The 25,125-nt window shown below is 45.8% G+C and overlaps 1 protein-coding gene across 1 annotated transcript in view; it reads right to left on the reverse strand.

The window, feature by feature from the left end:
• The window catches only part of LOC140393469 (uncharacterized), a 470,641-nt gene that overhangs the window by 104,412 nt on the left and 341,104 nt on the right, over positions 1 to 25,125 (reverse strand). Inside the window, exons 160-165 of the mRNA XM_072479798.1 lie at positions 17,125 to 17,174; positions 15,895 to 16,015; positions 13,362 to 13,447; positions 4,915 to 5,044; positions 4,575 to 4,765; positions 3,165 to 3,252 (exon numbers count right to left, since the gene is read on the reverse strand). Of these exons, the coding sequence (XP_072335899.1) occupies positions 3,165 to 3,252; positions 4,575 to 4,765; positions 4,915 to 5,044; positions 13,362 to 13,447; positions 15,895 to 16,015; positions 17,125 to 17,174 (666 nt within the window). The remainder of the gene's footprint in view (positions 1 to 3,164; positions 3,253 to 4,574; positions 4,766 to 4,914; positions 5,045 to 13,361; positions 13,448 to 15,894; positions 16,016 to 17,124; positions 17,175 to 25,125) is intronic.

Below are 25,125 nucleotides of genomic sequence, written 5' to 3' on the forward strand. Positions count from 1 at the left end.
GGTGCGGAGGTCGGGGGTGCGGAGGTCGGGGGTTCGGAGGTCGGGGGTTCGGAGGTCGGGGGTTCGGAGGTCGGGGGTTCGGAGGTCGGGGGTTCGGAGGTCGGGGGTTCGGAGGTCGGGGGGTTCGGAGGTCGGGGGGTTCGGAGGTCGGGGGGTTCGGAGGTCGGGGGGTTCGGAGGTCGAGGGTAGATCGGAAGTTATGGGGGGGTTGGGCTCGAGGGGGGATCGGATGTCCTGCTGGAGGCATCAGACGTTGAGGGAGGATCGGAGGTCAGGGAGGGGATTGTAGGTCTTGGGGCATCGGAGGTTGAGATGGAATCGAAGGTCGCGTGGGGGTCGGATGTCAAGATGAGGATCGTAAGTCGAGGGGGGAATCGGTGGTCAAGGGGGATAGGAGCTCGAGGGAGTATAGGAGGTCGAGGGGTGATTGGAGGTCGGGAGCATCAGAGGTCACGGGGGATTTGAGGTTGTGATTCAAAGTCAAAGGGTTCAGAGGTTGAGGGGGATCGGAGGTCGAGGGGGGATCGGAGGTCGGAATTGTGGGACGTTGGATATGTAACACTGGCAGAACAATCGGAAGTTACCAATTTAAATCATTTTCTTGGATGGTTCCCAGTGCAGGGCAATTGCCCAGAAAAACTTACCACTTCTGGACAATTGTCATGTAAACCCTTACCTGGGAACTTCTGAGAGGGAATACCCAGTACATCTTTGGGTATTCCCAAATTCCGACACTGGGGAGCCAGGGAGATATGGGCTTATATACAGTGCATATCCACTGCTAGAATTATTATAAATACCAATTAGATTTCATTCTTAATTTGATCTTTAATGCAGCTTTATCTAAAGTGGATTAATAAAATGTTCCTCAATAAATCTCTCACCATTTAAAAGTGTGAGGTGATTCATTTTGGAAGGAATAACAGGAAGACAGAGTACTGGGCTAATGGTAAGATTCTTGGCAGTGTGGATGAGCAGAGAGATCTCGGTGTCCATGTACATAGATCCCTGAAAGTTGCCACCCAGGTTGAGAGGGTTGTTAAGAAGGCGTACGGTGTGTTAGCTTTTATTGGTAGAGGGATTGAGTTTCGGAGCCATGAGGTCATGTTGCAGCTGTACAAAACTCAGGTGCGGCCGCATTTAGAGTATTGCGTGCAATTCTGGTCGCTGCATCATAGGAAGGATGTGGAAGCATTGGAAAGGGTGCAGAGGAGATTTACCAGAATGTTGCCTGGTATGGAGGGAAGATCTTATGAGGAAAGGCTGAGGGACTTGAGGCTGTTTTCGTGAGAAGAAGGTTAAGAGGTGACTTAATTGAGGCATACAAGATGATCAGAGGATTGGATAGGGTGGACAGTGAGAGCCTTTTTCCTCGGATGGTGATGTCTAGCACGAGGGGACATAGCTTTAAATTGAGGGGAGATAGATATGACAGATGTCAGAGGTAGGTTCTTTACTCAGAGAGTAGTACGGGGGTGGAATGCCCTGCCTGCAACAGTAGTGGACTCACCAACACTAAGGGCATTCAAATGGTCATTGGATAGACATATGGACGATAAGGGAATAGTGTAGATGGGCTTTAGAGTGGTTTCGCAGGTCGGCGCAACATCGAGGGCCGAAGGTCTTGTACTGCGCTGTAATGTTCTATGTTCTATTATCCTAAATCCTCTCAAAAGACTCCCGCCAGATCACAGCACTAAATTCCCCCAAATAAAGCCCACCAATGTTACAACCAACCAAATAAATCCCTCACCACAGCAATCAGTCCTCCCAAAAACAAAATCATAGCACTAAATCTACCAAAAATAACTCCTCACCAAAACAGAATTTCCCAAAGAGCTAGAAATGGATGTGCACTATATATATATCTCCCCAAATTAATGACTCCTCTTTCTGACACTCGATATCCCCAATTAGCCCATCACTCAGTGCTAAAAAACAGGCCATAAAATGTTACCTCTGGTGAATCAATGAAGGCTCCCCAGCCACGCATTATATCAGGGCAGTCTCTGCTCGACCTGCAGTGCTGGGACAATAACTTTCTGGGTTGCTGGAGTTTTAGAGGAAAGGGGGCTGTGCTGTGTGGGATTTTACTGAAGTGGTTTATTATGGATGTGTGGGTTTTACTGGGAGGTTAAATTGATGAGATGGTGGGCTTATGATGGGTTTTGATTTGACTTAAATTCATTTGCTAAGGTGGCGAATCTATCCATGGCAAGGCTGGATTTTGTCGGTGGGCACCAGAGGCGGGGGATCGTGTAGCGCAGTGGGTAGCAACCCTGCCTCTGAGCCAGAAACTCTGGATTTGAGTCCGGTCCCAGAACTTGATGGCCAAGGTGTTCATATCACGGCCACACAGATTCAGTACCAACCTGTAAAATCCTTTCAATACACTAATGACAGGCGGTAAGAGCAGGAGAGATGCCTCGTCAGCCATGGTAGCCATGCCTAATGTGGAGTGGTGCCCCTTAAGCTATAAGCCTCGAGAGAGAGACAGGCTGCTCCAGGAAGAAAAGCTCACTATGGGGACAAATGAAAATCTACCTTCCGTACAACTAGGTGCAGGAAGAGAAACAAGAACAACAGTCAGAGATGGGAGGCTTGCTGCTGTGAGAGGATGAGGGAATGGCACATCTGGGAGGACAAGATCCTTCACAATGTGATGTAAACCTAGGCCCTATTGGTTGGTGACTTTCAACATTAAGAACAATAACATCAGGGGTTAATTGCTAAGGAGATAAACCTGGCATACAATCTGAAGTGTAGTCCCATTAGATGGTTGGTATTTCCCTCAAGTTAACAATTTCTGGCAACTCCTACAACCGTCTAAACTCCACAAATATAGGTTTTTGTATCCTCAGGATCCCAGCCTATTAATTCAAAAGGTTGGTACAGATTCTAGGCAAATCTGCACCTCATTAAACCATGCCTGGACTGTATTCTTACATTTAGAATGGACACAATATGCAGAATTTTATCATCTGTGTTTAATGCTCTGATTTAATAGTCGTGAAACATGTCATGAGGTGGGATCTGGAGTATTTTCCAGTGTTTTTAAAATTGATAGTTAACATTATGAAGCCAATTGAAGTCTATAAAAGTAGCGATAATAGCCCCAAACAGTTAACTTTGCTTGAATCGGTATTAAATCATTAAAGTTTTACCTGGTTCACATCTTCCCATATCGAAGACAAAGCCAAAGGAAGATTTCCGAGTTCACTGACTGTACGGGATGTCCATGTTCCAGGCAAACTATAGGAAAACAAAAACTCTTCAAGTTATTAAATTAATTCTTGAGGTCTCCTCTACATTGGGGAGACTAAACTCAGACTGGGTGACCGTTTTGCAGAACAGCCTCCACTCAGTCCGCAAGCATCACCCCAACCTTCCTGTCGCTTGTCATTTCAACTCACCATCTTGCTCTCATGCCCACATGTCTGTCCTTGGCCTGATTCAATGTTCCAGTGAAACCCAATGCAAATAGGAGGAACACCACCTCATTTTTCAATTAGGCACGTTACATCCTTCTGGACTCAACATTGAGTTCAACAACTTTAGGCTGTGTTACAAATCCACTTGGTGTTATAGCTGGACGGGAAGGTCCCAGAATGGAACCATGGCTCAAGAGACCGTAAATTTTACTTTTAAAAAATAAAACACGGAGGAACAGAGTCACAGGACCGCTAATTAGTTTTAGCAATTAGAAATGTTTTTAATTAAACATGAAAAATTTGGATAATCAACAATATTCCTTTATTCCCCCCTTAGCTGAACAATTATACACAGATTTTAAGATTATCACGGATTGCAATGTGTATCTTAAACTACACTAGTCTCCTTAACACACAATGTCCCTTTTAAGCACATCAGATGATGGTGGTAAGACACACTCCTCTCTGAAGCCAAGAGAATGTCCATGGATTTCTCCTCAAAATCTCCCCAGATAATTCTCATACCACAAGCCACCTTGTCTCACTGAACTCCAGGAGTGATTTGAATTCTGCTTTCAAAAGTCACACATTCTTTTAAATTATGCAGTCCCTTTGCTCCTTCCATCAAGGCTTCACTTTTAGGATTTACACCTCTCCCTTCAGGTTTCCTTTGTCTTAAAGGCATTTACACAAACTCCGAGAACCAGTCACCGATTTCCACAATTATTTCAAATAATGTCGCCCAAACTGTAGTAATTTCTCACAAATCTTAGCACTGTTGCAGATATCTTTCTGGCCTTTCATGATCCAATGCCTTTGCGACTTTAATGAATAGTAATCTTTTCTGGTTCCCAGTTTCCTCTGATCCGTTAACTCCAGAATTCTTGGAAACTTCTCTTAATTTCTCTTGGAAACTTGGCATAGCCCAACCTTTCCATCTGCACAGTACGAGGGTCCCTTTGAAAATCACAACACTCAGCTCAAAACATCACAATTTATTTCTTCAAATATTTCTTTGGGGTCTTTATCTAATTAATCTATATTCTCCTCATCAAGTTCACATAGTGTGAAATAGAGAAGAATGCAACTCTGCATACTGTTAAAATTTGCATATTAATTAGTAATTAATATTTTCAAACTGACCCAAATTTGTTGTTTCTGTTGTATAGTAGAGGTTGAATTGCTGCCATTTGATCTTCTGAGTATGAGATGCAATTCTTCAATTGATCCAAAATAGAAATATCACAGTTTGAGATAATGGATCCCTCAAGGTCACAGGTCAAACCGCCCAGTACCGTAATACTCTCCTTTGTTAAACGTCCACCAGTAATTCCCTGCAATTTAAAATGAAGGCACAAATTTTAACAATAAAATATTTCATTTTCACACACTTAACGGTAACGTAACTCTGTATATGGCAATATACGTGTTAACAAAATATTATGTGTCTCTAATCTGTGCCCATTAAGCAAATTATCCTTACCAAGCAAGTAAAAGCATCATTCAACAGTTTTTGTCGCCTTTTAGATCCTTTTCGTAAAATATTAAGGTTTGATTTTCCAACAGCTTTGAAGAATGCCTTGCAATTCGGAGATCTCCTGAATTTGTTAGAACTGAAATAGGCAAAAGTTGATATTTTAATGTTCATCTATTTATGGTCGAACTTTATTTTAAATTTAGTAATTAAGATCAAAACAATAGAGGGGCGGCACGATGTCGCAGTGGTTAACACCGCTGCCTCACGGCGCCGGGGACCCAGGTTCGATCCCGACCTCTGTCACTATCTGTGTGGAGATTGCACATTCTCTCGATGTCTGCATGGGTCTCACCCCCACAACCCAAAGATGTGCAAGGTAGGTGGATTGGCCACGCTAAATTGCCCCTTAATTGGAACAAAAATACACTAAATATAAAAAAAGAACATTAAAACAACAGGGCTAAATACAAGAGTAAAATAATTATTTTTATTCTATTTCCAATCTTTTCAGATGATATAAAAGAAGACCATATCAGTAATAATAGGAACAATAAAAACAATTCAAGCTGTGGGAATTCAAGCACAAGGAAACAACATTATAAAATAAAAGCCAGGAACATGAACTATAAGTGTCTCTTGGAGGCACCTCACCCAACATTGAAGAAACTGCTCCCTCTTAACTAGATGATGAAAACATGAAAAACAGGATTCCTGAAAGTGACTCAATATTATGAGGGCTTGATAAGCGCCAACTACAAGCCTTCAAGCTACAATTAAAAATAAAAAAGGGGACTTCCGGTGACGGCGGGCGGGAGGCGGCCGCACAATGGAGGGATCCCGTTCGGGAACGGCATTTTCGGGGCTTTAAGCCGGTCCCATGGTCCACGGAGGCGGCAACAGCAGGGAGAAGGCACAGTGAAGAAAAACGTCGAGAGTGAGCAAAAGAACGTCCGTAAGGAAAACAGCTGAAGGTCTGTCGGGGAGTGGAAAGGTCACCACGGGGTCACCAAGGAAAATGGAGGCTGGAGCACCAGGGGAGGCCGCATTGCTTACAGCTGAAGAAATAACTAAGGTGATGGCTGCAGAATTCGAAAGGCAGTTTACAAAATACATGGAGACAATGAGGAAGGAGATGAGAGAGGTTTTGAGTGTGCTGGTGGAGGAGGCGATTTCACCGATGACGAAGGTGGTGGTGAGTGCAGTGGCGGAGGTGCGAGAGCAAGGGGAGGTGCTGAGGGAAGTGGAGGAGACGGTATTGCAGCACGGTGATTAACTTGCCTCGATGGGGAAGGAGATGCGGAAGGTGATGGACATTAACAAGGATCTGCGAGGAAAAATGGAAGACCTGGAAAACAAATCCAGGCGACAGAATTTGAGGATTGTGGGGCTGCCCGAAGGAGTTGAAGGACCGAGGCCGACTGAGTATTTTGCCGCGATGCTGGTGAAACTATTGGGGGAGGGGGAGGATCCCTCCCGATATGAACTGGATCGGGCTCATCGGTCGTGGAGGCCTGTACCAAAGGCGAGTGAGCCGCCAAGGGCAGTGACTCTGTGCTTCCGTAGGTACAGGGTGAAGGAGAAGGTCCTGAGCTGGGCCAAGCAGAAGCGGGTGGTGCAGTGGGCTGGAGCTGGTATACGTGTATACCAGGACTTTACGGTGGAGCTGGCGAGGAGGCGGGCTGCCTTCAACCGGGTGAAGAGGGCACTGTACATCACAAGGTGCAGTGCGGCATTGTATATCCAGCGAAGCTGAGGGTGACTTACAAGCTCAGGGACTTTTATTTTGGAACGACGGAAGTAGAGGAGGAGTTTGCGAAGGCAGAAGGACTGTGGCAGAACTGAGAAATTGAGAAATGGCCATGTGCCGATGTAACCTCATGACTGTATTTTCTTCTTTTTTGTTTCACTGCGTGCGGGTGTATGTGCTAAAGGAGCCAATGTTGTATATATCTGGACAAGGGAAGTGATGGGACTTTCACTCGAAATGAGGGCTCTTTGGGGTGTAGGTGGATATGCAGGGTTTGTGTGCTAAAAGGGGATTTCTGGGCTTTCCTAGGGCCGGGCAAGGGGGAAAGGGACCCGGGCGGGGGCCTCCACGCTGGCCGGTTTAAGCCGGCCAGTGAACGGGAGTGAGGTGTGGGGCGGGGCTGCGGCCATCGGAGCCTGGCAGAACAGGGTCCGAGTGGTCTAGCCGGGGTGGAAAGTTGGGGGGAAGGAACCGAGGTTGGGAGGAGGAGTTTTACAAGAGGCAGTGGACGGGAGGAGTTGGAGACTGGCGGGGGGGTGGGGGGGGTACAACTCTTGGGTATCATGTATGGTACTCTTTCAGTGGTTGGAGGGCGTTGAGTGTAGTGGGGGGAGGGGGAGTGGACTCTATAGGTCAATGGTGACCAATACGGTCCCAGACTCCTTTTACTTTTTCTCCTTTTTTTTTTGTTGCCACCGTGGGAGGGTTTGTTTTATTGGACGCATATATTGACAGGTGGGCCGTTGTTTGGGATGGTGGGAGGATGGGATCATTGGTATTGTTAAGGGGATTGATTTTGTATTTGTTACCATTTACTGTTTGTGGGTGGGGTGTAAATTTTGAAGGAAAATGTGACAATGGAGAATAAAAACATTTTAAAAAATAAAATAAAAAAGGAACTGGGAATTTAAGTACTACTGAAGAGAACTCAACTCAAACCTCTTGAAGATGTGAAAAACTTACATGCTGTGTAGATTGTACATATCAAAGGACATCGACTTAATGAAGGCCAATTCGGAGATAAAGCTGCAACACTCTTGCAGCAATTCAGACCCACCTCCCTTTGAACATGGTTTCCGCGGCTGAAAATACTCACTTAATAATTGGATAATTATTTTCAAAGGTCAATGTTGACAAAACTTCAAGGTATGGCTGAAACTTTAGTATACAATTGACATTTCAGCACCATCTGCTATTTGATCAGGTTTCCTGAGGTAAATGCTGCACAGATTTATATTTTCTGTATATTTCAATCCATGCAGGCACGTTTTGCATTCTGCTACAGGAATTGCAGATCGCTGAAAGTTTATGCACAAAGTAAGTCTGGTGCATTTGTTCTGACCGCATTTATCTGACCCAATGGGAACAATATACATGAGTGAAGCAGATACTCAATAGAGTGCATAGCTCCGCCAGTATGTGATAGCTTAATGTTATTACAATTACATAGCTCTTCCTTTTCTCTGCCTGGTTGCAGCTCTGTAACTAGAAAGCTGAAAAGTAAATCTTTGCATTAGGAGCTTCTATCTCACTGCAGAGACTTCACACCAATCCATATCCAACAACGTGCTCTGAAAACTCTGCTCACATTTTGACAGCTGTGATAAATTCCAATATGGCAGCTGAGTCAATCCACAACATTCTAAAACAACCTGCAACATTTTAAATAAAACAACCCACAACAGTCCATTTATCCTATCTTCACTGTTAACAGATCGTTCAAAAATTTCCAGGATCAGGATGATCACCTTCGCCAAATATTAATAAGTCCTTCCTTACCCATTGAGGTAACATTGAAATCCATCTATTAGTTTTTAAGATACATTGTTTACAGACTAACAGGGGCAAAACATTACCTTTGCCCACCATCAGTAGCAGGAGTAAAAATAGTTATTTGAAACAAATTTGGAGCAAAACAAAAAGCTTTCCATTTTTTTCAGTATGTCTCCCTGCAACACACAGCATTCACTCCACCATCAATCATACAATCAAGAGATTGGGTTGGTCCAAGTGTTCCTCCGATGGGGCCCTAGCAGGTGACTGGGTGGTCAGAATGGCAGTAGTTAAATGGACACTCCAAGTGACAAGATTTGATTGGGTGGATGCAGGGAGATAAGAGTAAGAGACGTGACTGGGCATTGGAATACAGGAATGGCTTTAATTAATGCAAGTTGCCTATCAAGTACCATGATGGGTCACAATCAAGTTTTGGGATTTGCCTAGCATCAATATATAATTATCAGATCAGAATCCACACGTTGAGGCTTCTAATAAATAAACTACTGCACTTTTGCATAGCTGGTGTACTCATGTTTTTTCTTTGATGATAATGCCAAAGGATCAAAGAAATATGACACATATCAGAGAAATTTATTATTAGGTTTTGGATATGTATACATAAATGAGACAATTTTTTAAAAAATTATTTATTCCAAACATATTCAAAAATACAAAAACACAAATTATCAATACCCCACGTTCACAGCTTGTACAATTTTTCCCCCTTTTCACCCCTCCCCCTCCTCCCTCTGCCCCTGCGACAAACAATTCCTTAAACATTGTCATGAACAGCCTCCATCGTGTCTCAAAACCCTCCGCTGATCCTCTCAACTTGAACTTGATCTTTTCCAACCGAAAGAAGTTGTAAAGGTCCCCCAGCCAGGCTGCCACCCCGGCAGAGTTGCTGACCGCCAATCCAACAATATCCTTCGTCGGGTAATTAAAGACGCGAAGGCCATTCTACCCTGCATCAGGTACGGCATTTCTCGTACCCTAAAGATCGCCACCATTGCGTCCGACCTGACCTCTACCCCACAATCTTCGATAATGTCCCAAATACTGCCTCCCAGTATCTTTCCAACTTCGCACAGTCCCAGAACATGTGCACGTGGTTCGCTGGCCCTCGCCCACACTTCGCACTCTCATCTACTGCCCCCTGGAAGAACCCATTCATCCTCGCCCGGGTCATATACACCATGTGCACCACCTTGAATTGAATCAAGCTCATCCTCGCACATGAGGATGTTGCATTTACCCTATACATCACCTCACTCCACACCCCATCTCCATCCCAGCTCCTCCTCCCATTTATTCTTGATCCTCACCACCTGCACTCCCCCATCTTCCCCCAGCCAACCACATATATCTCCATTCCTGTCCTCCCCCTCCACACTCCAGCAGGGTATACTCCGACAGCTTGGGAAACCCTCTCCATTCCTTCCAAGCAAAGACCTTGCATATACCGGAGTTCACTTGCATATACCTGAGTTCACTTGCATATACCCAAGTTCACTTCCCTTCGGCAGCTCCACCCTCTCCCGCAGCTCTTCCAGACCTGCAAACATCTCTTCCAAGTACAAATCTCTTGCCCTCACCAGTCCTGCCTTCCTCCACTTCCTACACATGCATCTGTCTCCACCGGCTTAAACCTGTGGTTCCCGTAAAATGGTGTCAGCACCGACATCCACTCCATCCTAAAGTGTCTCCTCAACTGGTTCCACACCCTAATCGTGAACTGCACCACCGGACTCACAGTGTACCTCCCTGGATTCAGCGGAAGTGATGACTTCACCATGGCCCTCAGGCTTGATCCTCAACCGGACCCCTCCTCCATCCTAACCTACTCTAACCCCTTCGCCTCCCACCACCGTCTCATCTTCTTCATGTTCGACACTCAATAGTAATGCAGCAGGTTTGGTAGCGTCAGGCCTCTGCCTCAGTAACAGGGCCCTCTTTACAATTGGTCCTTCCCCACCCATATAAACTCGGAGATCGCTGCGTCCAATTTCCGGAAAAAGGCTTTAAGGATAAAGATCGTGAGGGTCTGGAATACAAACAGGAACCTCGGCAGCATGTTCATCTTAACCACCTGGGCCCTCCTCGCCAGTGTCAGGTGCAGCATATCCCACCTCCTAAAATTCCCCCAAATATCCTCCACCATCGTTGTCAGAATCCACTTCTGCACTGTCGCCCACTCCCCCGTCACCTGGACCCCCAAATACCTGAACCTGTCCTGAGCTACCCTAAATGGCAATGCTCCCAGATTGGCTCCCCGACCTGCCCCATTCACCGGAAACACCTCACTCTTTCCGACATTCAACTTATATCCCGAGAAGGATATAGTCCATTTTCCTCCTGCCACATTCCGGCGCCTGTTCGGGTACACAGAGGGAGAATTCAGAATGTATGTGCGAGAAGGAATACTCCCATTACCCCGGGTTCCTAAACCTTCATGGGTCCACTATACTCATCCTTTCCATTAACCCTCCCAGCTCCTTCGCCACCCTCGACCTACCCATTGACTTGGGGCTTGACCTGTCCACCCTTGGTTTCAGCACACAGTTAAAGTCCCCTCCCATGATCAACTGACGCATGTCCAGGTCTGAAATCATTCACAGCAACTCCCTCACAAACCCCATGTCATCCCACTTTGGTGCATAGACATTCACGAGCACCACCAGCGTCCCCTCCACCATCACGCTCACTATCATGTATCTCCCCACTGGATCCCGCACTTTCTTGGCACCTACAAACCCCAGCTTTTTGCTCAACTGGATGTTCACCCCCTGTGACTTTGAATCGAACCCCGAGTGAAATACCTGACCCACCCATTCCTTTCTTAATCTAACCTGATCCTTCACCCGGAGGTGCATCTCCTGCAGGTCAACCACCCAGTCTTCAAGCTCCTCAAGAGTGCAAAGACCCGAGGCCTCTTCACCGGCCCGTTCAGCTCCCATACATTCCATGATACAAACCTTATCAGAGGCTTGCGCCTCCACTCCCCTCTACTGTCTGCCATCCTCCCTTACTGATTCTGACTCCTTTAATTTCACTCTAAACAGGGCCCATACAAGATGGCCCCCTTTTCCATCCATGACCACAGTCCTGCTCCAACACTGCCACGCCGCATCCCCCCCCCAACCACCCCTCCAAAAAATAAACACCATCACAGGTGGCGGGCGGGGGTGTGTGTGTGTGTCAGAGGGGGGTGGGCAGTTACCCGCTGACAAATGTATTGTCCCTTAACGAATAATCACAATAATAAAATCGACCCACCCGAAAAGAAACCCTTCCCCACCCAATGGCCCCGCCCAACAGCCCCCACACTACCGGAACTTCCAAATTCCTTTGTTCCTCCTCCTCCGTCTCCCATCAATGTTCAGTTCTCCCCCAGTTTATGGTCTCTAATAAAGTCATTGGCCTCCTCTGGGGTTTCAAACTGGTACTCCCGGCCTTCAAAAGTCACCCACAGTTATACGGGTACAGCACCCCAAACTTGATCTGCCTTTGATAAAGAGCCGCTTTGGCTCTGTTGAATCCGGCACGCCTTGACGCCAGCGATGCTCCAATGTCCTGATAGATTCGGAAACTGTTCCCCTCCCACTTGCAGTACCGATTCTCCCTGGCCCACCCTGGCAGGATCTTCTCCTTCTCCACAAACATGTGGAGCTTCACAATCACTGCCCGCGGCTGCTCCCCCGCTCTTGGCTTCTGACCTGTGCTCTCTATCCACCTCTTGGGCCTTGTCGAGCACCCCCTCCGCCACCAGCTCTGCCAGCATCCTTGAGATGTATCTTATAGCACTAGTGCCTTCCACATCTTCAGGCAGGCCAACGATACGCAAATTCTGCTTTCAGGATCTGTTCTCCTGCTCCTCTGCCTTTGCCCTTAGAGACTGGCAAAGGTGCCCTAGGTGCACCACCTCCGCCTCTAATGCCACCACCCAATCATTATGGTCGGACATCACCCTCGCCATCTCCTGGATCTGCGACTCCTGTGCCTCCAAACTTCTTGACTCTCTCCATTGAGCCTTGCAAGGGTGCTACCGTTCCTCAATGGGCTATGATCGGTCTTCCTGCATCTCCTTTCATTGCTGGCGGAACTCCTCTCTGATGAACACCATTAACTACTCCATCTGGGGTTTTCTAGCATGCGACAACCCTTCCCCCTCTGCCATCTTTCCAATTGTTGCTCCGTCACAGGTCTCATCCAGTTCCTTGGCCAGGTCTTTAACCTTCTTCTGCCGGGTCTGCTAGCAGCAGACATGCCACTCCCGGGGGGGGAACTTCTTCTCCACACCTTCAGCTACACATTCCTGCCAAAACGACCCCGTTTTCGGGTAATCGGAGCTCAAATCAATGCCTTTGCACTGGAGCTGTCCTGTGTACGACCACTCACTCCATGGCTGCCCTTGGAAGTCTCAGCTACACTTTCCTGTCAAAACTATCCTGCTTTCGAGTAAAAAGAGCTCAACCTGACACCTTCGAGCAGGAGCTGCCCTGTGTGCAACCACTCACTCCAAGGCCATCACCGGAAGTCTCACATAAATGAGACAATTAAGAAAAACTTGATCGGCAATTTCTCAGGGGTGCTCCTACATAACTGCCTGAATTGTAGTGCAAACAAGATTTCTGCCACACTTCAGCAAAGGTACAGTGGCGGACAAAAATATTTCCTTTTTTAAAATAAATTTAAAGTACCCAATTCTTTTTCCCCAATTAAGGGACAATTTAGCGTGGTCAATCCACCTACCCTGTGTATCTTTGGGTTGTGGGGGTGAGACCCATGCAGACATGGGCAGAATGTGCAAACTTAGGGTCGGGATTGAACCCACCTCCTTGGTGCCGTGAGCCAGCAGTGCTAACCACTGTACCACCAGGACAAGAGTGCTTTCAAGGAAATTAGAAACCCATATGGAAAAACTTACTTGAAAAACAACAGAAGATCCTCAGGGAACGTATCTATGGTTGATGGTGTTCCAGTAGAGGTTAGTTTGTATGACATACAATTGAGCTGAAAATAGAGATGATAAATTTATGATTAAAAAATAACCAGTACAAAGCCAACAAGCCCTGCAAAATAATCATGGCACCATCAACATTGCCAAAAACGAATCACCTGGTCACTTTGCTGTACATACATTGTTACCATGTAACCAAGGTTGGTGGCTGAAAACTGAAACTTTGAAAGCAACCTATTACTTGGAAACTTTGGGATGTTCCGGAAACTTTGGGATGTTCCAGAGATTGTATTATGGTTATATATAAATGCAAGTATGTCCTCTTCTTTTCTTGTGGACAACAGGGGAACAACTTTGGGCTGAATAATTTCAGTCGGTTTGCGATCCTGACTTTTGGATTCAGTTCTGGTTTGGGAACCTGGGGCGTGACAGGAAGGCAGTCACAATTCTCCCAGAGACAGTCAAGTAAGAAGTCACCTCCCATCCAATTTAGAATGGTTGGATGACCAGGAAAGTAGGAGGTGCTATTAGGGGGCCTGCAGTGGTGTCCCGCCATCTGCGGGGGGGGGGGGGGGATTTTTTAAATGAACCATTTAGATCTCAATTGTTTGTGACAATTGAATGCTTTGGAATTGTTTTATGGCAGAAAATAATAGTTCCTCACATTCTTGTCTTAAAATAAAGTAGTCAATTATTTACCACAAGTTCACTTTGCATTTCAATTACAGACCATACGCCTCACAGTACGGCGATATTATGAAATCAAATGAAATGCTATTTTATTGTTTATTTCTTAAGGTCCTGTATCTCGCCAATCTTCTTTATCATGAACAACCACATCCCAACACTACCTGACAGTGATAGAAAATAGGTCAAATAGTTCAAAGAGGTATTTAGCATCAACTATAGCCAAGACTGAGAAGGTATTTCCCATCAACGGTAGTCATTATAGAGAAGATGCAGTTCCATAAAAATGAAAACAATTGCTGAAATTTCTCAGGTTGTGATCTTAAAATTACTCATTGATGTTGACCCTATCAGAGTCAATGGGAGACCTCTTCATTTGCACAGGTTAAGTGGGTGTAAGTGCCACCTTGGATGCAACTGTAGCACCTGCCCTCCTATTTATGGCAGAAACTCCAGTGTTATGGGGAAGGCTTATTCAGGATCCTCCCTTATCATCACACTTTCAGCCTCCATCACATCCTTGCAAAGGCTGTTTTGTCTCCAGTTAATTGGCATGCTAATTACCAGAAACGCCAGTTTTGCTTTCAGGCCTTAGAGCAGGAGTGCTCCTTGGTATAATTTGATGCAAGGAGTGGATAAAATTCTGTTTATCAGAATATCCATAGAAATAGCCAAGACCTGGCATAAACAGGGCTCTTCCATTTTCCTGAGGGTTGTGTTGATTTCCAGCTGTAGTTTGGTGAGAGATGAGCAGAATCCCCAAGAATTTTAGTCTCATTGCACAACAAATATTACAACATTGTTCCAAAGAGAAACATTGGGCCGGATTTTATGGTCCTCCCACCGGGCCTGTTTTCGGCAGGGGGCGGGGAGGGCATTAAAATACAAGGGCTAGATAGCCCACCGTCTTTCTTCCCATCCTTAATCTGTACCTCATAAAACAATAGACGATTGGCTGCCAAAATAAGCAACGACCCACCATTTTAAATAAAATAACTAATGGGCAATTGAGCTAGTTAAAAAACAAACTAGCCAAATACTATGCTATAATATGGTTGACAAGGGAAAGCAGTTGGGATTGGGAAAATTGTTTTTTCAATCCAACTGGTTAAAAGGCAGGAAAGGAGGAAGGTGAGGGGGAGCAGTGCCATGTGTGCACTGGGTGCACTGTCCTTCTCCAAGATTTTACACCCCCATCCCACCCTTTGTCATTTCCTGCCAGGCCACCAAAACTCACCCCTACCCCCTTCTTCACCTCACTACCTCGGCTGCCTGATCTCTCCCCATCCAAAATCCCAAACGTACTTAACTCTGGTGACCATGTCCTCGTAATCCCAGGGTCTTCTTATAGCCACAACAGCACCCATTACCAAGTTCTAGTTCTGCTGGGACTGCTAGAGCTGATGGCCAGCGGGTGTAACTTCCTCTTACTGAGGAGTGGAAATGGCAACCTCACCTCCTTAATGCCGCGCATTCTTGTTAACGTTAGTTCAGGACCAATATTTCTTCCTTCTTCCGTGTTTGGGAGAGAGAATGGGAGCAGGATGTCACCCCCCACTCCCCACTCCCCCCAACCCCCCCCCCACTCCCCCCAACCCCCCCCCCCCCACTCCCCCCACTCCCCCCAACCTACCCTCACCCAGTAAATTCAGCCCATTGGGTAAAAATAGAATTCTGGAACTAATTTGACCACCTCGTCTAATCTGAATGACCAGCGAACAAAATACAGCTTTTAAAAAATAAATATTTTTGCAATATTAAACTACAAACGAAGAAAACATTCCTCCAATGTGATTTTTGTGAATGATCTCACCTGACTTGCATCAAGCACGGCCCCTTTACCCTTCATTGACCTAACAAGCTGAAGAAACTCAGCAGAAGTCAGGTCCTTCACTGCTCCACAACTGAAGCCTTGTAGGACAGTTGGTGAGAATCTGAAACAAATAATAGCACTATTAATTCATTTTCTAAACACCTACCTTCTAACAGGACCAGGTTACCTCTTTTGATAACAGTAAACCATCTAGCTATGACTTTTTAAAAGATATACATAACTTTACCGGACTGGCAGTCAGCGTTGGATTGCTACTCCAAACCCACTTAGCTGCACTAAAATTCTTAACTGACTGTCTCTCCCAACTTTCCTGACTCGAGCCAGTGAGATTCAGGCAGTGTAGCGGGTCCCTGGCTCCAGTGTCAAGCCCAAAAGAAGCAGAGTGAAAGAGGACACAATCCCTTTTTTTATAGCACTAGTTGCAGTAAAGCAGGCAAGTTTAAAGGTCCAAATGAAAATAACAGGCAAGAGAAGCAGTAAATGTCTAAGGAAGTTGAAAGGGATGTGGGGGGTTTGGACATTCGGGGAGTTGGTGGGTCAGTATCTGGGAGGGTTGGGCATTCGAGGATGACTGTCGGGTTGGGATGGAGGGAGAGATTCCTCTGCGGGCTTGGGAGTGTATGGGTGTCCTTTGCGGGGTTCAGTCTGTGTCTTGAGTTGGTAAATGTCTGAGGAAGTGAAAGGGATGTGGGGGGTTTGGACATTTGGGGAGTTGGTGGATCAGGTATCTGGGGAGGGTTGGGCATTCGAGGATGATGGTTGTGTTGGGATGGAGGGAGGGATTCCTCTGGGGGTTTGGGAGTGTATGGGTGTCCCTTACGGGGTTCAGTCTGGGTCTTCAAAATAGTTATGCTAAAGGTATGCTTTATTTCTTCTAACTCTTTCAGAACAACATTTAGTGCAACACTGGTAGAACCATCCGAAGTTAGCGATTTAAGTTGCTTTGTCATGGGGAAGTTAGCGCTTCTGGACTATTGTCGCATAAACCCTTACCTGGGAACTCCCAAGAGGAATTCTCCAGCACATCTTTGGGACAACCCCCAAATCCGACACTGGGGAGCCAGGAAGGTATAGGCCAATATTCTGCATGGACTATATTCCTTTACATGAACAAAAGCAATTCTACAAATAATGATTAAGACAGACTCTGAGAGATATAGATTTGAAACGGCATTTTAAATGGCTGAACAGAAGCTAAAAAATACTTACGTTTTATAATCTTTATTCTTTGTTACAATGCTTTCAAAGAATACAGCAGCCTTAAAAGGGGAAATTACAAAATATTACTCTGCAGTGCAAACTACTTTTGGAAAATTGTACTTTTAAAGGTGAACAACATATAATTTAATGCAGTTAAATAAGGACAAGCATGGTGTAATTATACAAACTCATTGGTACTTGTGATGATTGCACTTAGATTGGTACTGAGCAAGTACAAAAATTGGGTGGTTAGGCCAACAGTCACTGCATTGTCCTAAACTGAACTGAGCTCCCTCATTTTGGAACTGGCATAGGAATTAGGAGCAGAAGTAGGCCCTTCAGCCTTTCGAACCTGCTCTGCCATTTAATCAGATCATGGCTGATCTCTTCCTGGTCGCAAAGCCACCTCCCTACCTGTTCCCCATATCCCTTTAACCTATCTTTTAAAATCAGAAATATATCTATCTCCTTCTTGAAACCATTTAATCATAGAATTTACAGTGCAGAAGGAGGCCATTCGGCCCATCGAGTCTGCACCGGCTCTTGGAAAGAGCACCCTACCCAAAGTCCACACCTCCACCCTATCCCCATAACCCAGTAACCCCACCCAACACCAAGGGCAATTTTTGACACTATGGGCAATTTAACATGGCCAATCCACCTAACCCGCACATCTTTGGACTGTGGGAGGAAACCGGAGCACCCGGAGGAAACCCACGCACATACGGGGAGGATGTGCAGACTCCGCACAGACAGTGACCCAAGCCGGAATCGAACCTGGGACCCTTGAGCTGTGAAGCATTTGTGCTATCCACAATGCTACCATGCTGCCCATTAATGATTCAGACTCCACCACACTATGGGGCAGCAAATTCCACAAAATCACCACCATCTGCGAGAAGTAGTGCCTTCTCATCTCAGTTTTAAATCTATCACCTCTCAACCTGTATCTGTGACCTCTTGTTCTAGTTTGCTCCACAAGGGGGAACACTTGGTTTACATTTACTTATCAATCCCTTTTAGTTTTTTTATACACCTCGATCAGATCCCCTCTCATCCTTCTAAACTCCAGTGAGTGTAAATCCATACTGTTTAATCTCTCCTCGTACAGCAACCCAATTATCCTCAGAATCAATCTGGTGAACCTCCTCTGAACTGCTTCCAATGCCACCACATCCTTCCTCAAATAAGGAGACCAAAACTGGACACAATACTCCAGATGTGGTCTCACCAACACCCTGTACAAATGCAACAATACTTCTCTACTTTTATACTCCAGTCCTTTTGCAATGAACACTAACATTCCATTTGCCTTTCTTATTACATTTTGTACCAGCACACAGACTTTCTGCAAATCATAATAAAGACACCCAAATTCCTCTGCCCAGATGCATTTTGAATCTGCTTTCCATTTAGATAATAATTTGCCTGACTAATTTTTTGGCCCACCTCACACTTACCAACATTAAACTTCATCTGCCAAGTTTTGGCCCAATCTCCTCGCCTATCTATATCTGTCTGTAAAATCTGTATCTCCTCTTCACTGCCTGCTATGCCACCTATTTTAGTATCATCCACAAATTTTGCTATGTTACACTCTGTTTTTGCTTGCAGATCATTTATATAGATTGTAAACAGTTGAGGTCCGAGGACTGAACCCTGTGGTATCCCACTAGTTACAGTTTGCCAGCCAGAGAAGGACTCATTTAACCTGACCCTCTGCTTTCTGTCAGTCAGCCAATCCTCAATCCAATCCAGTATTCTATCCCTAACCCCCTGCGATCTTACCTTCTGGATCAATCTTTTATGCGGCACCTTGGCAAACACAAAGAACAACAAAGAACAAAGAAATGTACAGCACAGGAACAGGCCCTTCGGCCCTCCAAGCCCGTGCCGACCATACTGCCCGACTAAACTACAATCTTCTACACTTCCTGGGTCCGTATCCTTCTATTCCCATCCTATTCATATATTTGTCAAGATGCCCCTTAAATGTCCCTATCGTCCCTGCCTCCACTACCTCCTCCGGTAGTGAGTTCCAGGCACCCACTACCCTCTGCGTAAAAAACTTGCCTCGTACATCTACTCTAAACTTTGCCCCTCTCACCTTAAACCTATGCCCCCTAGTAATTGACCCCTCTACCCTGGGGAAAAGCCTCTGACTATCCACTCTGTCTATGCCCCTCATAATTTTGTATACCTCTATCAGGTCGCCCCTCAACCTCCTTCGTTCCAGTGAGAACAAACCGAGTTTATTCAATCGCTCCTCATAGCTTATGCCCTCCATACCAGGCAACATTCTGGTAAATCTCTTCTGCACCCTCTCTAAAGCCTCCACATCCTTCTGGTAGTGTGGCGACCAGAATTGAACACTATACTCCAAGACACCTTCTGGGAGTCTAAATATATCACGTCCACAGGTTCCCAGTTATCCACCTTGGTGGTTACATCCTCAAAGAACTCAAGCAGGTTTGTCAAACATGACTTATCCTTCATAACACCATGCTGACAATGGTGGATTGAGTTTCGTCTTTCCAAATGTTCAGTCATCTCCTCCTTAATGATTGATTCCAGCAACTTCCCCACCACAGAGGTCAAGCTAACAGGTCTATAGTTTCCTACTTTTTGCCTCTCTCCCTTTTTGAATATGGGAGTTACATTAGCGTGTTTCCAATCCACTGTGACCTTTCCAGAATCCAGGAAATTTTGAAATATCATAACCAATGCATCCACTATCTCTGCCGCCACCTCCTTTAATACTCTAGGGTACAGGCCACCAGGTCATGGAGACTGCCTTTAGGTCCATTAGTTTATGCAATATCTTCTCCCTAGTGATGGTTAATGTACTAAGTTCCTCTGCAGTTCTTGGAAAATATTTATTATCCTCTATCGTGAAGACTGAGGCAAAATATTGGTTCAGTGCCTCCGCCATCATGTGTTCCTCATTATTGCCTCACCAGTATTGTCGTCTAAAGGGCCAACATTTACTTTAGCTATTCTCTTCCTCTTCATATTGTTATGGGCCAGGGTTTAGAGAACTCCAAAGTGTATCATGGAGTTCACCTGACCCACAACTTTTAATAGATTGTGGTATGGGGAGCACACGGCCCACTCTACAGGTGTGGTACAGCAGAAATGGAAAAGTATTTTTTAAAGCAAAACAATGTTTATTCTATGAACTCAAGTTAACCTTTTTAAAACAAACTGTGAACATCTTAGCAACCATTAATTCAAATACAACCCCCAAAGAGTACAACACTAAGTAATGCTTACGGTGTCCTTTTAACATCCAGAAGACTTACAAAAAATATAACCTTTAACAGGAGCACATCAGGTTAAAGTCACTACAGAAAACATTTATAATTCTGAATTCACCAAATGATCAAGAGATAGTCTTTTCATGGCAGAGAGATCAACATTACACGTGCTCTGTGTGGCTTCAGCTCCAACACTGAAATCGAAACTAAAACATACCCTGCAGCAAACAGCCGAAAACGAAAGTAAAAGGCTGACAGACAGCCCAGCTCCACCCACTCTCTTACATCACTGCAGTAATGAGCACCCATTTCGTAAAGGTACTCTGACAACAGATATCGATATTCACGCCCATTTATAACCACCCATTTCTTAAAGGTACTCTCACATGACAATATACCTATGGAAGCTTTTGGTATCAGTGTTTATGTGTTCTGCTAGTTTCCTTTCGTAGTTAATCTTAGCTTTTTGATTCTATTTTTAGTAGCATTTTGCTGGCCTAAGGTTCTCCCAATCCTCCAGCTTACCACTAGTTTTTGCAGTATAGTGTGCCCTAGTTTTTGCCTTCATGTCCTCCTTGACCTCCTTGTTTAGCCATGGAACTTTTTTCTCCCTTTTACAATTCCTCTTCCTCTCAGGAATATACTTTAATTGAGAGGTGTTTAATATCTCCCTGAACATCCACCATTATTCTTCAACTGTCCTACCCTCAATTATTTGTGCCCAGTTTACTTGGGCCAACTCTTTCCTCAGGTCTGTATAATGATCTCTGCCCAGCGCTAAAACTCTAGTACGGTACTCTGTCCTCTCTCGCTCACTCTGAATTTGAAATTGTAGCATGCCGTGTTCAGTCCTTCCAAGAGGATCCTTAACATCAAGACTATTAATCAACCCTTCTTCATTACATAATACTAAATCTAAAATAGCCTGCTCCTTGGTTGGTTCCATAACATATTGATCTAAGAAACAATCCCTCATGGACTCTATGAAATCTCCTTCGAGGCTACCATTGCCAATTTGATTACTCCAGTTAATATGCATGTTAAAATCACCCATGATTACCGCTATGTCCTTCTCACAAGTCCTCATTATTTCTTGGTTTATATGCTTCAATTTGGTAGTATTGCTCAGGGGCCTGCAAATTACTCCTACCAAGTATTTTTTTCCCTTGTTTTTTATTTCCACCCATATCGATTCAACATCTTGGCTCTTAGTGCCAATATAATTTCTTAATACAACCTTGATATCATCTTCAACCAATAAAGGAACCCCACCTCCTGTTCCATCCTGTCTATCCTTTCGGAATACATAGTACCTTTGGACATTTAACTCCCAGTCTCGGTCCTCCTACAACCATGTTTCAGTGATCCCCACCAAATCATACCCATTTGTCTCTATTTGTGCCGTCAGCTCAGTGACCTTACTGCGAATACTGCATGCATTTAGGTACAAGGTTTTTAAATATGTCCTATTGATTTGTCTTTCCCTTGCAGGATTTTACTGTGCACTACTCTTTTCACACATTCTGATCTCCTTCATTAATCTCTGATAGCACTCAGCCTCATCCTCAACTTTCATTCCCCCAGTCACCTTACATTCTAATTTTTTATGTTTTCTTACCCCTCCATAGTCGTTAGAGTGGCCCTGCCTGTTCATTCTACTAACCTCACCTTCTCCTCACATGCTGACCTGCTGCTTTGGTTCCCATTAACATTATACTTCTTCTAGTTTTACCCTTACCTCCCTCCTCCATTTGCTAGTTTAAAGTCCTTGTTACCACCCTATTATCCTTTCCGTTAGAACACTGGTCCCAGATTGGTTCAGGTGGAGACCGTCCCAATGGTACAGATCCCTACTGTCCCAATACTGGTGCCAGTGCCCAATGAAATGGAACCCCACTTTTCCGCACCACTCCTTTAGCCACGTGTTTACTTCCCCAATTTTCTCATTCCTATGCCAATTTGCACATAGTTCGGGTAGTAATCCAGAGATTATAACCCTCGAGGACCTGTTCTTTAATTTTGTCCCTAGTTCCTGATAATCCCCAAGCATAGGCATAGTCTTGCCTATGTTGTTTGTCCCATCATGGACCACAACAACTGGATCCTCCCACTCCAATATCTTTTCTAGTCTGTTAGAGATGTCCCTCACCCTGGCACCAGGCAGGCAACATGCCATGCGGGACTCTCGGTCCTGCTTACAAAAGATGCTATCAATCCCCCTAACTATAGAATCCCTACAACTACCACTTTTCCTTTTACTCCCCTCTCTTGAATGGCCTCCTGTACCATGGTGCAATGGTCAGCTAGCTCATCATCCCTGCAGTCCTTTTCCTCATCCACACAGGGAGCAAGTGCCTTTTACCTGTTGGACAAGGTTAAGAGCTGAGGCTCCTCCATGCCTGAACTTAGGATCCCTCTACCTGCCTCACTCACAGCCACACTCTCCTGTCTCTGACCACTGGCCGAATTCAAGGTAGTTAGCCTAAGGGGTGTGACTGCCTCTGGACCACAGGTACCTTGCCCCCTCCCTGATGTGTCACAGCATCTGAAGCTCAGAATCCAGCTCATCAACTCTGAGCCAGAGTTCCTCGAGCAACCAACACTTACCACAGATGTGGTCACTAGGAACCACAATGGGGTCCACCAGCTTCCACATCATGCAGGAACAACACATCACTTGACCCTCTATCTCTATTTTATTTAATTAGAATTGAATTTGGTTTTTTAACTTCTTTAAACTTTTTTTTAATATCCCTCCCTATTACCTCAATCTGAACCCGATTTATAACCAGTAATTTAAAATGAATTTTCAAATTTGCACAGATTCCTTATTAGCCAATTAAATCAGTCTTCCTGTGGTGCCACTTTTCAGTGTTTTTCCTCCAGTCAGTTATCAATCAGTGAAACAATTTACTTTCCTAGGCTGCTATTTGAAAATCTCCCACCCAGCTCTGCTCCCGACGTTTTGGTTTCACTTTCTCCCAGTTTCAACTAACTCCCTGTGAGATACCCTCAATTACGACTCAGAAGAGGAGATCGATAATTCAAAGGCTTTAATTACCAGAGAACCAGACAGCTGCCAAGAAGTGTGCTCACTGCACGCTGCCTACTGAACGTAACCTTACATACAGCTCCCTGGGGGCGGAGCCGGAGTCCCCCAGGGTTCCAAACCTGGTCTTAAAGGGGAATACGCATTAAAGGTACATGTGTATACAGATATCATTCATCACACCGTGTTTTTCACTCAATTCTAAAGACTCTTGTCTAGCCAAGTAGCACTCACAGTGCAGATTCTTTTTCCTGCACGTTGCCACTCTTTTTCCTGTATGTTGTGTGCAAAGCCAGCAGGAGCTTGGAGGGGCTGGTGGGGAGGGAAGTGAGACTCAAGCTTTAAGCCCACCTTCCTCCTGTCTATTGTTATACCCGACCACCAGGTGATAGTTCCTGGAGTTCTGATGGGCCTACTGAATTTGGCCTTGTAGCTGGTGGACACAATGGGCTGAATGGTAGCATGGTGGTTGGCACAATTGCTTCGCAGCTCCAGGGTCCCAAGTTCGATTGCCGCTTGGGTCACTGTCTGTGCGGAGTCTGCACGTTCTCCCCGTGTGTGCTCCGGTTTCCTCCGGGTGCTCCGGTTTCCTCCCTGATGCATGATTAATTGCACAAAGACTAAAGTTGGGTACAGCTGTGGCTTTATTACAGTCAGATGCGTGGCCTCCTGCTGCAGCTGGCGAAATGGCAGGGCACTGGAGGTCATGCATATTTATACAGTTCTCCGTGGGCGGAGCCAGCCGGCAGGAGCTACCGGCGAACCTGTAGTGCAGGTCCTACCTTACATCCCCTAATACAGTGGTTCACCACATTCACCTCCTGTTAAAAATGAGTCCGGCGGGGGTGACGTGAAACTATATACATTTAGTGCAATTATGTACAGTGGTAGGAAAAAGAAAAGTCCATGTTCACGGTCCGGAGTCCGTCAAAGGTTCAGCCGGTCCGATGCTTTGGTGCTTCGTTGGGAGCAGCGTAACCGTGGCGGTGAAGTCGGTGGTGGCGGTAGTGGAGGGGGCACCGATGCGGTGGTGGCAGTGCTGATGCTGACCAGTCATCGGGGAACTCGGGGAGTGTGCCAAAGTCCTCTTCGTCCTCTTGTGCGGAAAAGGGGAGGAGGGGGTGGTCTGGTGGGGTCAATATTGGCGGCGCGGTGGGTGGGGGGGGGGGGCGCATGGGTGGGGTGGGGGGGGGTGTTGGGGTGCAACCTGACGGTGCCAGGTCCCTGAGTGAGACAGTATCTTGGCGACCGTCGGGGAACTCAACATAGGCATATTGAGGGTTGGCATGGAGCAGGTGAACCCTGTCCACCAAGGGGTCCGCCTTGTGGAGTCGGACGTGCCTACGGAGAAGGACCCGTCCTGGAGCTGCGAGCCAAGTCGGGAGCGATACCTCGGATGTGGACTTCCTGGGGAAGGTAAAAACACGTTCATGGGGTGTGTTATTAGTGGCGGTGCACAATAGTGACCGGATGGAGTGTAGAGCGTCAGGGAGGACCTCCTGCCAGCGAGAGGCTGGGAGGTTCTTGGACTGTAGGGCCAGCTGGACGGCCCTCCAAACCGTCCCATTCTCCCGTTCTACTTGCCCGTTTCCCCGGGGGATGTAGCTGGTCGTCCTGCTGGAGGCTATACCCCTGCTGAGCAGGAACTGACGCAGCTCATCGCTCATGAATGAGGATCCCCTGTCACTGTGGATGTTGGCGGGG

Source organism: Scyliorhinus torazame, chromosome 17, assembly GCF_047496885.1.
Source record: "Scyliorhinus torazame isolate Kashiwa2021f chromosome 17, sScyTor2.1, whole genome shotgun sequence".
Taxonomy (NCBI): Eukaryota; Metazoa; Chordata; class Chondrichthyes; order Carcharhiniformes; family Scyliorhinidae; genus Scyliorhinus; species Scyliorhinus torazame.